Source organism: Mustela putorius, unplaced genomic scaffold, assembly GCF_011764305.1.
Source record: "Mustela putorius furo isolate JIRA1106 unplaced genomic scaffold, ASM1176430v1.1 tig00000242_pilon_pilon_pilon, whole genome shotgun sequence".
Lineage (NCBI taxonomy): Eukaryota > Metazoa > Chordata > Mammalia > Carnivora > Mustelidae > Mustela > Mustela putorius.
Window position 1 is genome coordinate 14207649 of NW_025421325.1, and position 15598 is coordinate 14223246.

Genomic DNA, 15598 nt, shown 5'->3' on the forward strand with positions numbered 1-15598 from the left:
ACAAGTCTCACATTTATATTAATTGCATAAGATAGCACATTACAATTTTTAAACACATTTTTTAAAACTTTTATTTATGCTTCAAATCTTAAGCCCAAGATACATTAACTTCACAGGAAATCCGCTCTGAGAAACCTCTTTCTAGGCCAAACACCTGCTTCCCCTCAGACTCCCCAAAACACAGCGCATACACGTCATTCTCTGTTCACAATCACCGCCTTCCTGCCAGTGCGCTGCTCACACCCAGATCGGCTCAACTGTGGTGTTCTGCAGCACATTACAATTTTAATTACAGGAAAAGAGTAATTGGCTCTGTGCCTAAATGGACACCCCTAATATTTGAAAAAATAGACATGAAGGGGCACCTGGGTGGCTCAGTCTGCTAAGTATCAGACTTGGGCTCAGGTCAAGACCCCAGAGTCCTGGGATTGAGCTCCATCCCCTCCAGGCTCAGCTCAGGGAGTCTGCTGCTCCCCCCACCCCCCATCCTATGCCCCTCCCTGCATTTGTGCACTCTCTTTCTCTCTCTTTTTTTTTCTTCTCTCAAATAAATAAATAAAATCTTAAAAAAAAAAAAGATATGAGACTAAGTAGCTAACATTACACCCACCCAGGGGAGGCATCCTTAACCTAAAAGCCACAAAGAGCAAGCCTAATTCCATTCCAAGTGTTAAATAGATTAATTCACAGAAATTGATCCAAGTACCTGGGCTATTTTCTCTGCTACCGTTTCTCTTGACATTCTAGCCTCTGGCTACTATATATTTTTCTACAAAGGAAGTATTTAGGATACAGCATATCTAATAAACTCAGAAGGAGTCACTGTTGATCAGATAAGGAAACCACATTCTTAAAAAAAAAAAAAAAAAAAAATGGAAGGAAGCCAATCTGCACACTGGGTTGTGTGGTTATGTGAGACCCCTGATTAGAAACAGATTTTAAAAGCCGTTCAAGTTCTCCAGCCTGGATGCTAATCTTTTTCCTCCAGAACTGAGTGAAGAAAAATGCCAGGGTTATTTTGGAAGCACCGAATTACAAGATCTAGGAATAAGCTACTTCATCAGACGGGCAGCTAGAAAATCCTATTTGCAAAATAGCTCCCACCAGCTTCTTTTATGTCCGAAGTGAGACTCAATTTTGGCTAGAAAATGCACGCCTGTCAGCGGTAAGGAAGAGGAATGGTGGCTCTCCCCGCTATCAGAAACACCGTTGCCTGGATGAATGGACCGCGGGAGCGCAGTGTCTTCCACGCACAGAACTGACCCGGGTACAGTCGCTGTCTGTCTCCCAGTCCTAAAGAACAATCTCTTCGAGACACCCGGGGAGAATATCCCAAGCAGATGGTTTGAAGCAGGCAGCCGGGGCTGCACAGTGGCCGACTACCCCTCCCGGCACGAAGGTCAGTAAGGTAGCGAGGTTAAAGGCACAAAGCAGCGGAGGGGCGAACTCCGGCACCCTCGCGAGGTCTGCGGGCGTTGGGCATATCTAGGCGGTCCCCGGAGCCAGCCGAGGAGAGGCTTGGGACGCAGGCAGGGCAGAAGGTGAGCATAGCCCTCTCTCCCCGCTGCTTTTACCTGCCACAGCTGGAGCATGGCTACTGGCTCCTGCTGAGTCCGCGCCCCGGCTCCGGACCGGACAGCAGCCTCCAACTCCCCAGCCTGCACCTGCAGTTGAGCCGGCCCTCTCTGGACAGCGTACTCTCCAGGTATCCCAGCGTCAAGGTCCCATGGCTGGGACTTCTCCGCGCCCCGCTGGGACGCCCCCGCAGCTTCTCCCGGCTCTCGCCTACGTGCTCCTGAGCTGCCCGGTGCTACAGGGACAAGCACCCTCGCCTGGGACGGAACCCCACCCTGCGCTCTATCTGCCCACCTGGGATGCACTGGCCTGCAATAACCCCGACAGCCCCAGCGTCCTGATCGCTAACCCCGGACTCCGGGTTCCCGCGGGCCGCTCGCTTTGGCTCGATCCGCTCCAGGACCTGGTGATTCGAGTGCAGCCCGGGCACCAGTGCGAGGTGACGGTGCTGGACACCCTGCCGCTGAGCCACGGTGCGCTCTCCCCTGGCCGCTTCCCCTGCACCTTCGGGCCCCGCCAGGTCCAGTACACTCACTTCGGCTCCCGAAGCCCGGGACGCGCTCGGGTGCGGCTGCAGCTGCGCTATGAGGCCCCGACTTACACGCTGGTACGGCCCTTCACGCTGGATGTGGACCTGGTCTTCTCCCAGCCAGAGCTGGTGACCCGCAACAGGCCTTTGTCGGTGGAGAGGCTGCGGGGCTGGAGCCAAGCCATCGACCGGAGAGTGCTGGAATTCGCCTCCCTGGGGAACGGAGCCTCTACCACCAGCAGGTGCTGGCTCACCCTTCTTCCTCCCCAGGGCGGTCCGCTGCCCAAATATGGACGTTTGGTGGACGCCATGGGGACTCCTCTCCCCAGAGGCAAGAGGGTAGACTGTGAGGCTTTTGTCAGAGCTGGGGTGCGGTATCAGCATACTGCCACTATCCTGTCGCCCAATCGGGACTATGTGCCCCTAATGGCGGAGCTGCTAGGGCCAGAGGACGGAGGCGCTGGGTCAGAGGAGGTGCTGTCCCGCGAGCACTTCCAGCTGCTGGTGAGCATCCATGAGGGAGTAGAGAACACTGCACCTAGGCCCAGCTTTGCGGCCCTGATGATGATGGAGGTCAGTCAGTTCTTACTAACAGCCCTAACCCCTGACGCATTGGCTGCAGATGACGAGGAGTCTGACCCTGATGACCTGGTCTTCAACATTCGCCTTGCCCGCACAACCACGCCAGGGCAGGGGTACCTAGTCAGCACTGATGACCCCCTGGGTCTTCCAGTCTCTTTCTTCACCCAGCGTGAGCTACGAAACCTGAAAATTGCCTACCAGCCCCCAACAGAGAAACTGGATTCAGAGCACCTCTTCCAGCTGGAGCTGGAGGTGGTGGACGGAGATGGTGCCACCTCAGACCCCTTTGCCTTCACGGTGATAATGAAACCCATGAACACCCTGGCCCCAGTGGCTAGATGTAACCAGGGACTGCTTCTATTTGAAGGTCAGTTAAAGCCTCTGTCCAGCACCCACAGCCTTCAGATTGGGGATCATGATAACCTAAAAGAGGTGATAGTAACTGCAGTAAGGGGCTTGAGGCACGGGCAGCTGGTGGTGCTTGGGGCACCAGCTGGGTGTAAGCATTTCACACCAGAAGACCTGGCAGCAGGGCGAGTGGTGTACCAGCATGACGGCAGCAACACCTACAGTGATAATATCATTTTTCGGATGGAGGATGGGTGCCACCAGGTGGAATTCCTCTTCCCTGTCACCATCATACCTGTTGATGATGAACCACCAAAGGTCAAGGCCAACAACGGGCTCTCAATTACAGAAGGACAGGTGGTCCAGATTTCCCCCTTTGTCCTGAGTGCTACTGATCCTGACTCTGATGACTCAACCATCCACTTCGTGCTGGAAGACCAGCCTCTAGAAGAAAAAAAGGAAGAAAGAGGGTGGGATCTTGCCCCTGGTTCCTCTTACTCAACTCAGCACCTGGGGGAGATGTTCCTGCGGCAGGCTAAACCACCTCTGTCCCCTGAAGATGAAGATTGGTATTATGTGGAAAAAGAAGGACTTTATGAGAAGGTGGTGACTGAGTGGCTTCAGCAAGACATCATGGAAGGGAAACTCTTCTACCGCCATCTTGGACCCCATAGCCCTCAACCTGTAATGGCTCAGCTGACTTTCCATGTACAAGATGACCATGACCCACCCAACCTATCCAACCAGCACTTCTTCACCATCAAGGTCCAACCAGTGGATCTGCAGAGTCCAGAACTATTTCCAGGAACTACCCTAGAAATGACTGTGCACCAGTACCAACTCACTTACTTCCAGAAGAAATTTCTCCAATATATTGACCAGGACTCAGATGACCAGAATCTGTGGTATATCTTACTGACACCCCCAACTGACACAGATGACAACCACCAAGTCCAGGCTGGAGAAATTGTGCTCACTGATTCACCAGATATGCCCATCATGAACTTCACCCAGGCCCAGGTAAATCTCCTTAAAGTTGCCTACCAGCCACCACAGAAGAAGCTGGGTGTCGTACCACAGGTTTTACAGTTCACCTACCAAGTGGAGGATGCTGCAGGCAACAGTGTACCTGGAACATTCACATTATTCCTGAAACCTGTAGACAACCAGCCTCCAGAAGTCACCAACAGAGGCTTTACTGTCTTAGAGGGAGGAAATTTTATCCTCAGCAGTAATGAACTGGATGTCATAGACCCTGACACTGATGTTGACCAGATTGTCTTCATATTAGTCTGGGGTCCCCAACATGGACATCTGCACTACTTAAATAGACATATGGTTCCAGGGGAACTTTTCATGCAAGCTGATATTATTAATGGGAAGGTCTCTTACCAGCACAGCAGAGACCAGTCTACCAACGACAACTTCCATCTGGAGGTAAGTGACAGGGTGCACCACATACCCATCACCGTCCAGATTTCTGTGCATCCTGCTGCAGCTTATAAAAATCCCAGGATCTCTATTACAGGTAGTCCATTATTAGATGTTTCCATAGATGTACTAGAGAGAAGAGCCACTAGGATCACCATAGGCATGATACGTGGCATAAAGAAGGGTGCAGGTGACTTGATGCTATCTTTCATTATGGAGGATAGTCCCAAATTGGGTACTCTTCTAGTGAATGGTTTACCTACAGGACGATTCACCCAAGAGGACCTCATCAGTGGGACAGTAGTCTATGTCCACACTGGGGGTGAAGTTGGCTTCCAGAAACAACATGATACCTTTAGCCTCACCCTTTCCAAGGATTCTTATCAATGGGTGGTGGGAGACAGCATAGTGGAGAGAGTGCGGGTACAAGTGGTTGTGCTGCCTGTGGATAATGTGGCACCCACAGTCTTGGTGGGGGAGTCTTATATTGTTGATGAAGGCGGTAAGAGTCCCTTGACCTTACGACATCTCAATATTGAAGATGTGGACACACCCCAAGATGAAATCCTATGCACAGTGACTGGTCAGCCAGCCTCTGGCTACCTGGAAAACATTGCACCAGCTCCTGGCTCAAAAGAATCACGGGCTGGTAGCCCCATCAGTGCTTTCTCTATCAAAGATGTCCAAGCGAGGCATATCAGTTATGTACAGAGTATTCACAAAGGGGTAGAGCCACAAAAAGATCAATTCACCTTTCATTGTTCCGATGGCATCAACTTTTCCCCAAATGTCTTCTTCCCTATAATCATCTTACCCACCAATGACGAGCAGCCTGAACTCTTTGCCGGTGAGTTTGTGGTATTAGAGGGGATGAGCCTGGTCATAGACACCCCACTGCTCAATGGAGTAGATGCTGACTTGCCACCAAATGAGCTTCACTTTCAGCTCACAGCCCTCCCTCAGCATGGCCGAATTGTCCAGCAGCTGGCCACAGGCAGCCAGCCCATCCACAGCTTCACCTTACAGGAAATCCAGGAGGCCTCTACTATTGTGTACGAGCATGATGACTCTGAGACCACAGAGGATAGTTTTGAGGTCTGGCTGAGTGATGGCAAGCATACCACCCACAGGAAGATTCCCATTATGGTGATCCTGGTGGATGATGAAACCCCTCGACTGACCACCAATGCTGGACTGGAAGTAGAGACTGGACACACTGAGGTCATCACAAATTGGGTCCTTAAGGCCACCGATTTGGACTCCAGTAAAAAGAGCCTCAGTTTTGTCCTCCGTTCAGGGCCTCAACAAGGGCTTCTACAGCGGCTGAGAAAACCCAGAGGGGAGGTGAGAAATAACCTCACCCTAGGAATGAACTTTACCCAGGATGAGATTGACAGAAGCCTCATCTGTTACACCCACACAGGCCTAGATGGAGTTCTTGACATTATCAAGTTCGATGTGACTGATGGGATTAACCCTTTGATAGGCTGCTACTTCCACATCACCATTGGGAGCTTAGACAGGGTCTTCCCTGAGGTGGTTAGCAAAGGGCTGACCCTGACAGAAGGTGGCAGAGTGACCCTTACCACCAATCTGCTTAGCCCCAGTGACCTCAACAGCTCCAATGAACAGCTTCACTTCAGAATCACACAGGCTCCTAGCCTCGGGCACCTGGAGAGCTCCGACCACCCTGGGAAGCCCATTGCCTCTTTCACTCAGCTTCAGTTGGCTAGCAACAAAATATTCTATGCCCACACTTCAAATGATGAGATAAAGACCGACAGCTTTGAGGTTCAAGTGACTGATGGGCTCAGCCACGTGTTCCGAACCTTCAGGATCTTCATCACAGATGTGGATGATAAGAAACCTATCCTAACCATCCATAAACTAATACTGCACAAAGGGGAAGGCAAACACCTAACTCCCTTTGAGTTGACAGTGGAAGACAAGGATACTCCCGATGATCTTCTCCTCTTCACTGTCACCCAGCTCCCCATCCATGGTAGGATTTTGTATAATGGCAGTCATCCTGTGACCACCTTCACCAAGCGGGACCTGAATGAGAACCTGATTAGCTACTGGCACGATGGGAGCAAGACAACTGAAGACAGTTTCTCCTTCACTGTGACAGATGGCACTCATGCTGATTTCTATGTCTTCCCAGACACTGTCCTAGAGACATACAAACCTCAGGTAATGAGGATCCACATAAACCCTCTAGACAACAGACTCTCCCAGATTGCCATTGACAGAGGCATGTCACCCTTGAAGCGCCTTCACACTGGACACGTGAGCTTCCTGATTACCAACAGATCTTTGAGGGCAGAGGATCAAGAGAGTTTCCATGGGTTTCTGAAGTATAGAGTGACCAGAGGACCAGAACATGGCTTCATTATCAACACTGGCCTTGGAAACCAGAGCACACGAGTGTTTGTGCAAGGTTAGTAACAATGTCCCTGATGCCTCTGTCCCTCTCCTTGAGCAGATCAGATCTCCCAATTCTGTATAAAATTTTCCCAACCTCAGCCCACTGACAGAAAGATTTTGATTCTAATGAAATACGATGGAATATGAGATTATTCTGGTAGTAAAAGAGGGCAACTAGTCCTTTTCCAGCCATCTCATCAGGATGCCCATTTAACTCTCGGACATCTAGTAAAGCTGGTAGTTATGCCCTAAAATTGCAGAATGCAGGTGGACAGTTTCTGCTTCTGAAATCCCCCTGTAAGATAAGATTACATTAATTTTGGTAATATCAGTTTAATTTCAAATTTTAAGTCATGACAAACCTAGGAATTGTTTCCCTGGTTTATTAGTAAGTTTAGATTTCTGAAGATGATATTTTTTGTATTTAGGTTTGGGAGATAAATATTACACTGCACATTTTATTGTAGTATTCAAATGTAACTTATGTATCTAAAAAAAAAAAAAGCATAGAACTAAATTTTCCTAATTGTGTGGTGAGATATGTTTTAACGAACTTTTTAAAAATATATTTGTCATCACTACATGGTGAATTTGAAGCAGGCTCCTCTGTTTTCCCAAGTAATGTGACACCTGCTGTCTTTGGCATCTCTTTACATTGTCTTAAAACTATTTCATGTAGCTTTATGTTTGAGATGTGAAAAGATACATGGAATGCAATCTTAGATTAAAACTTATGAAGGGTTAAAAAATAGTCCAGTTACATTTTCAGAATTGCTTCTAAAGCCAATGAAATCATGTGGTTTTATAAAAATTATCTTTATAAATAAATACCTCCAAAATGCATATTGTCTTTAATATACTAATAGTTATCCATACCCCCAAAAAACACAATTACAAACCAAGTGACAAATCTTAAAAATCCAAGAGAATAGGTAATAACAAAATCGTGATTTTATTCCCATTTTCTTTTTTCTTAGAATACTGCAGTTATTCTTGCTTAAATTCATTTGACTAATAGTTAATGAATAACCACTGTCATTCCAAGCTCCAGGCTTATACAGAACCAGCTGGGCTCAGCTTTCCATAGAGGGCCAGGGTGTTGTAAAATATGGATCCCTGGAATGTCTTTCTTGTTGGGGATTATCCTACAGATCATACACATAGCACAGTAACAAAAGTTTAATCTAACGTTCTATTTTTGTCAGTGTAACTTTAAGAAAAAATTTGATTCATTTTCACTTAATCATTTTTTAAAAGTTAGATTTGTATGCATTTAATCATTTTTAAATTTCTTTATTGTCATATTTCCATGCCTTAAACCACTGAAGTTCTTATACTCGTTTTCTATTGTGCCAATATGATGAGTGATACTTGCTCTTTTATTAGCTGACGTTGATGAAAGGAAGATCTGCTATGTCTTGAATGAAGGCAGCAGAGCAACAAAGGATATCTTCTACTTCTCTGTTGAAGACAATGGTAAGTCAGTGTTGAAACCTTAAAAGGGAGTCTTGGTTACTTAAAATCAATATGAAACTAGAAAATAATTAAATTATTTACATAGTAATTGCAGTCGGTATATGTCCTAATACAAACACGAATTCTTTTTGCTCTATTTGCAATCCTATGTCAAATGATTCTTGATATATCATTATTTTGGAAGGGAAAGCAATGAGGAATTTCAATAATAAGATATGAAGTATTTTGCCTGACCTAGATTATGTGTGATGTCCTATAGGCAAGTCAATCTGTTCTGGTGGTTCTGAGAATCTGACTGGTGGCTTCTGTCATTCTGGAACAAATTAGAAAGTCCAACTTTAGATTTTGTGAGGATTTTCAGCTCCAGCGCCGAATCTTAATGGCTCCTTGATCTCCAAATTGTAATATTCCTAGATGGAGTAAAAATTATGTTGACCACCATCGAGGAACACTTGCTTTAAAAATTGCCTTTGTAAGCTGCCCTCTGTCCTCAAAGTAGCATAATGGGAAGCAACAAGCTAGCAGAAGGTGCTTGACTCAGCCAGAAATGAGCTGATTATGTCATTGAAGAAAAATTATTTTGCAGTATGACAGAATAATTACAAAAATTATGTCCGTGTGCTGCTTGCTGCTCAATAACCCTTTCAGTATAAATCATTACTCATTTCTAGTGAGTAACATGCATTTTCTTTCACAATCATATGCCATCATTCAGGACTGTTTGGGAAAATAGTCCTACCTGAAGGCTGCACAGTATATTGTGTCTGAATCCCAGCGTACCTTGTGTGACTTTGGAAGAAGTAACCTGGGCCTCTCAGTGACTCATTTCACTCATGTGTAAAATGGTGGTCTTCATACCACTTCCAAAGGGCTGCCAAGAGGATTAGTGAGATAATATATGTAAAGCGTTGGGCACAAAGTAGATGCTTATTAATAATAAGTCACCTTCTCCACTCTGATGAGACTACGGTGGAAACCACTGATCCCTTCTCTCCATCTTCTCAGTTAAAGTTTAAAATCTGATCTTTCCTTCATCCTCCAACTTCCTAAGGACCAAAGTCACTAAAAAGATGAAGATGAATTCAAGCCTTCTAAACGGACTCACTAATGTAAAGCATATGTGAGACTCAAATAGTTTATAATGACTATTTTTCTTTCTGTTTTCTAGAAGGATGATATTCTAAAAAAGATGGGTATCTGATTTGCATGTTATACTTTCTGGATGACATCAGAAACAAGAGTCAGTCTGTGATGATAAATGTGAATTTTATATTGTGACCATTCTTGAGTACTTGCTATGGGCCAGGCAATGCTTATATACATTATGCCTTTGATCCTCACTGTAAAATAAGAGGTAAACATTACGATGCCTATTTTTAAATGAGGGCACCAAAGTTAACTAACTGGATGGAAGTCATCCAAGTAACAAGCAGGCGAACTGGAATCAAACCCAGGTAGTGCAGGTTCCAAAGCCAGGGTTCCTAACCACCATTGCTCCACCACCTCTGTTCATGAGGCCAAAAGTATGGACAGAAGTCAGGGAATAAAGCAAAGACAGCACTTCCTCACCTCACAAAGAAGCTTCTATTAAATTAAAGTGATAATAATAACCAAACATAGATTCCAAAATATTTGAGGACACCTTTGCTCAAGGTGTGGATGGTATCAGCATATGTGTTTGTCCATATGCTGATTCAATATTTATGCATTTACTTGTTCCCTGGATTTTGTTCTTGTTTTCTGAGAGTCAAGCACAGAGCTAAGACCCGTATCTGCCCATTTTTTGGAGCTTTCTTGGAATAGCTTAAAACTGCTAAAGAACTTGCTTAAACATTTTCGTGTCAGGCATTTTCAAATTTTATAAATTTTTTTTCTCTACAAGAGCTGACTTGATATTTGCTTTTAAAGTATCCCAGTTTGGGGGTGGGGAGTACCTGGATTGGCTCAGTCTATGAAGCATCTGCCTTCAGCTCAGGTCGTGATCCCAAGGTCAGGGACAGATCCCCACATCGGGCTCCCAGCTCAGTGGAAACCATACTTATCCCTCACCCTCCCCCTCTGCCTGCTGCTCTCCCTGCTGTGCTTTCTCTCTCTGGGTCAAATAAATAAATAAAATCTTAAAATATATGTAAAATAATAATAATAAAATAAAATATCCCAATTTTAAAAATATTTCCCAAACGGCATAAGATTTACAATTTGTTAATTTTTTTTTATCTTGACAACATATAGCACTAGCAGAAGGTACTGCTTCCAGTTATTTAAGCTTTTGGAATTGGGCACACTTCCAGGGCTGCATTTTTTACCAATGGGTTGGTGTTGGTGGTTGTACTAACTTTGAAGGCATTAAAAGAAGCCTGTGCCCTACCTCTAGGACTGGGCATTAGGCACATCCATAGGTGAGCTCAAGGGTCTTAAAGGTGGAACTATTGGCAATATGATTCTAAAGATGCAATGTATTAGAACCCCAAGCTGGACATCAGGAGGCTTCCAGTGCATGGGCTCTGAAATCAGGCTGTCTGCACTCAAACCCCAGCACCACACTTCAGTGGTTGTATATCTTTGAGAAACGGTGCTTTAGTTTGCTCATCTGTGACTCGGAGATGATTATAATGTGTATCTCATAGAATTATTATGAGAATTTCATTGGTTTCCCATTGCTACTCCAAAGAATTACCACAAATTTAGTGGCTTAAAACAACACAGACTTATAAGTCTGTTGTTCAGAAGTCCAGAGTGGTTCTTACTGGGCTAAAATCCAGGTTTGGGCAAGGCTGCCTTCCTTTCTGAGGACTCTAGGGGAGAACCCATGTCCTTGCCCTTTCTAGCTTCTAGAAACTGTTCCATTTCTCCATGATCAAAGCCAGAAGTGTCCAGTCTTCCTCGTTAGCTTCACTCTGGCCCCAACTCTCCTGCCTCCCTCTTTCCCTACGAGAATCCCTGTGATTCCATCGAGCTCACCTGAATAATCCAGGATACTGTCCTCCCCAACCCCACCCAAAATCGTTAATCACACCTGCAGAGTCCCTTTGGCCACGTGATACATGCACACGCTCTGGGAATTAAGATGTGGACGTCTTTAGGGACCCATCGTCGTAAGCACCTCGAGTCCTAAAGAAGGAACATGCATGAGACCCTGAAGAGTGCCTGGACGAAGCAAACACACGATGGGTGTTATTATCTTTAGAATTAATAGCTGAGATACCAAGTGTTATATTTCTCTTGTGTCAGGTAAAAAGAAATTTAACAATTTATTCCTGAAAATCTACGGTTAGATCGGTTGATTATATAAAAAGTTCAACTTCTTTTAAGATTTATTTATTTATTTATTTATTTATTTGAGAGAGAGAGAGAGAGGGAGCCCAAGTAGGGGGAGCAGCAGAGGGAGGGAGAAGCAGGCGCCTCGCTGAGCAAGGAGACCAACACGGGGCTCAATTCCTGGATTCTGGGATCATGACCTGAGAAGAAGGCAGATGCTTAACTGACTGACTCACCCAGGGACCCCCCAAAATTCAACTTTTAAACTATTATGGTGAATTATCTTATTGGGGTATTGCCTGGAACTCTTGGTTTCTCATCTTTTTCTCTGCCCACTTATAAACTGATTTCATAGTTATTAGAAGCCCACTAAGAAAAAAAAAAAGTCCACTAAGGAGATAAAGAGGAGGAAGTAACTCAGATCCACTGTTCTAGGCTTTGTCACTGCACTCTGAGCCACCACACACAGAAATACCTTACCTATCCACATCCTGTTTCCTATAGCAATTGTGCCTTTTTCTTTTTGCTCTGCTATAGTTAAATGAAGTAATGTATGCCAAAAATATAATAAGACACCCAGCATCTACCAATTCCCCAATAAATATGAGTTTTCTTTCCTTCTTTCCTGTAGGATAGTTATACATATACCTATATTCATGTACACAGCTGGACTGGGAATCCAAATGTAAAGTTTTTTACAATGTACCTAGTTTGTATGTTCTATCTGTTGCTGCATCATCAGTTTTGAGTAACTCAGACTAAGGCCATTGCTGTGTAAGATCTCAATCTTTTTTATAACATTGGTGGCAAATTTCATTTTGCTCAAGGTTATCATGAAAGCCACGGGTAAAATAGGGAATGCATTTTAGACTTCTAAAGCTCTGGACCAGGCACCTGTGTGGCTGTCATTAAGCATCTGTCTTTGGCTCAGGTCATGATTCCAGTATCCTGGGATCGAGCCCCACATCAGGCTCCCTGCTCAGTGAGAAACCTGCTTCTCCCTCTCCTACTCCCCCTGCTTGTATTCCCCCTCTCTGTCTCTCTCTCTCTCTCTCTCTCTCTCTGTCAAATAAATAAATAAAATCTTAAAAAAAAAAAAAAAAAAAACCTCTGGACCAATTAAGCATACTGTCAAGTTCATCTATCTTCCTCTCCATAAGTCATTATACTCGTAGATTTGTCTTGAAATTTTGCATTATCTTTACTATATGTAATGCTGAATGGATCTGTTCTACTTACCCTATAATAACATAACCCTAAATTTATGTAGCACTTAATATTTCTACAATGTGTTTTTACAGATCTTATTCCAGTCGATCCTTACTATGATCTGTAAAACAGAAATCATTATCTCAGATTTTAAGATGAAGAAATGGGCTCGAAGAATTAAAATGATCCTTAGGAAGGAACCATCAGAAACATTAAAAGTCAATACTTTCTAAAAAGCCACAACAGATTGTGAGACAGTTTTACTTTGAGGATGTGCTACAGATACTTCACATTCTCCTTAAGACCTGAAACAGATTGTTTTATTTCCTCTTAAATTATTCAGGGTCTAAAACCAATCTGATTAACACTATGCATTCTGATATTTGAATTTACTTTAATTTGACCTGATACATGCCTCATGGTCCCTGTGAACACCGGTTTTCTATTTAGGTGAAGTGTCTTTCTTAAGCAAGTTATGAAAGTAAAGAGCAACAAAAAGGTTTTTTTTATGACCAGTGATAGAGCTAACCATAAGTCTAGTGAGTCTACTCTGCCCATGCAGTTAAGGGAATATCACACTTGCTTTGGACTTCAAACTCTCCAGAACACATCTAAGACTTCAAGAGCAAGGCAGAAAATGTCTCTGAATAGTCAACTCACAATATGTGGCCTGATATTTTCACACTTGACTCAAAGAAGCCCTTATTTGGAGTCTATTTACTCTTATTTCCCAAACAATTCTAATTTTATTTCAAATAAAAACAGTGGTAAGAAGAGAGTGGGGTTAAAAGCAAAGACCTACAGAATGCAGAAGCGATAGATAACAATGGGCAGTCAAAATATTCAAAGTCAGGAGAAACCAGGAGACAAGGTAGTGAAGAGACAAAACGTTGAGCCTGTTTCTATAACTATTTATAATATGGCAGAAGTGTACCTGCAGTAAGATTATAAAATGTTTTGCAAGTCTTCAGGGTGATGTCATAATAAGCCATATATAATATGGAAAGAGGTTCCTGATGTATTGTTAAAAAGAAAACCAAGTAGCAATTTATATAAAGCTGTAAAGGATGATTATATTTCCATGTATACATGCCTATATATATGTCTAGGAAAAAGTCAAAAGTATATATAGCAAAATGTTAAAAATGATTTATAATGGCAGTGATGGATTTATATCTTTTGACTTTGTTTTACATTTTTTTGTGTAAATGCTTTACAATGACCACTATTATCAGGGGGGAAAAAAAGCAATTTCCATTTAAAAAAAAAGAACAATGGACTACATCACAACTAACGTGGTTCAATAATATTGATTTAAATGGCCAAACATATTATTCTAGCTTATCAATAATTCAAAAATGTCCTCTTAATAATGCAATGGATTTAAAAATCCAAACAAAGGAGAATCAAGGTGGATCCTCTTCAGGCAGAAAGGAACCAACCATTACCCATGTTGCTGGCTCTTCCCCTCATGAGTCCTTCTATCATTTCTTCATACCATGACCAGAAATGAGTTGTTAACTCTTGGGCAAGCTATAAGCAAGGCAGGTCCAGAGACAATGGGGCAGGTGGCTAGAGGGATAGGCAAGGCTCACCACCAGTGTCCCCATGTTCAGTCTATGGAAGAATTAGTTCAGAGTCACAAGGTACAGGAAAACGCTAGCAGTTTGGTTGTGCTCATACTGTGCTAAGCAAAAATTAATGTCATTCCCCTCTCCTTTGTGAAACATGCTAGGTAATCTTTCCTTTATGTCATTTATGTCATTTATGTGATTTAATTTGGTTTTTTCACTTTCATGCTGAAACCATTGTTTCTTGATAGAAAAATGAAAGAGGTACTTCTATTTGGATCACCTTACAAGGTGTCTAGACAGACACCTCAGCCACATTTCCTGTATCTGTCCGGAGGCCACACTTGGAGTGTACCTGTCCTACAGTAATATTTTGCTACAAACTAATTCTTATAGAAATGGCAACACCTTTTCACAACCTCCACTACTGAGTCATTTTTAAGAGCCCATTCCATGAATGGGAGAATGGTAAGGGACAATATTGAAAACTACCTTCATGGCACTATTTATGCCTTGTCTTTAGTATTGCTAATTGTACTTCCAGCTGAAAGCTTTAAGTCTACAACTCCGCATTCAAATACCTGACTGTACAGGTTATTTTTAACATAAATAGCCTAAAATTTTTTATATGGCCAGTAATTCCTCCACCAGATAACAAACTATGCACATTTTTTTAAAAAAATAAATGCATATACAGGGGTGCCTGGGTGGTTCAGTGGATTAAGCCTCTGCCTTCAGCTCAGGTCATGATCTCAGGGTCCTGGGATAGAGCCCCGCATCAGGCTCTCTGCACAGCAGGGAGCCTGCTTCCGCCCTCTCTCTCTGCCTGCCTCTCTGCCTACTTGTGATCTCTGTCAAATAAATAAAGAAAAAACTTAATATATATATATATTTAAAATAAATGCATATACATAGTTAAAGAATAATAATAATTCTTTAACCTAATCCCTTTGCATTGATACCTAATCCCTTTTCTTCTTTTTTCTTTCAAAAAGAAAATTAATCACATAGCAGAAAATAAATGTATATTCTTTTTATTTACACAAAAGAGATTATTTTTTATGCTTGGCTCTGAGCCTTGCCTTCTTTTGTCTAGGTTATATCCAGATATATACTGAACTAACACAGATCTACCTTACCTGCTTTATCCTTTGTAAACAGATAATATTTTTTACAGCTATGTAAACCAGAA

At 43.3% G+C, this 15598-nt stretch overlaps 1 protein-coding gene across 1 annotated transcript in view; it reads left to right on the plus strand.

The window, feature by feature from the left end:
* Nucleotides 1-832: 832 nt before the first annotated feature.
* Nucleotides 833-15598, plus strand: part of FREM3 (FRAS1 related extracellular matrix 3) — an 86003-nt gene continuing 71237 nt past the window's right edge. The window contains exons 1-2 of the mRNA XM_045078353.1: nt 833-6905; nt 8279-8368. Of these exons, the coding sequence (XP_044934288.1) occupies nt 1727-6905; nt 8279-8368 (5269 nt within the window). The 5' untranslated portion in view covers nt 833-1726. The remainder of the gene's footprint in view (nt 6906-8278; nt 8369-15598) is intronic.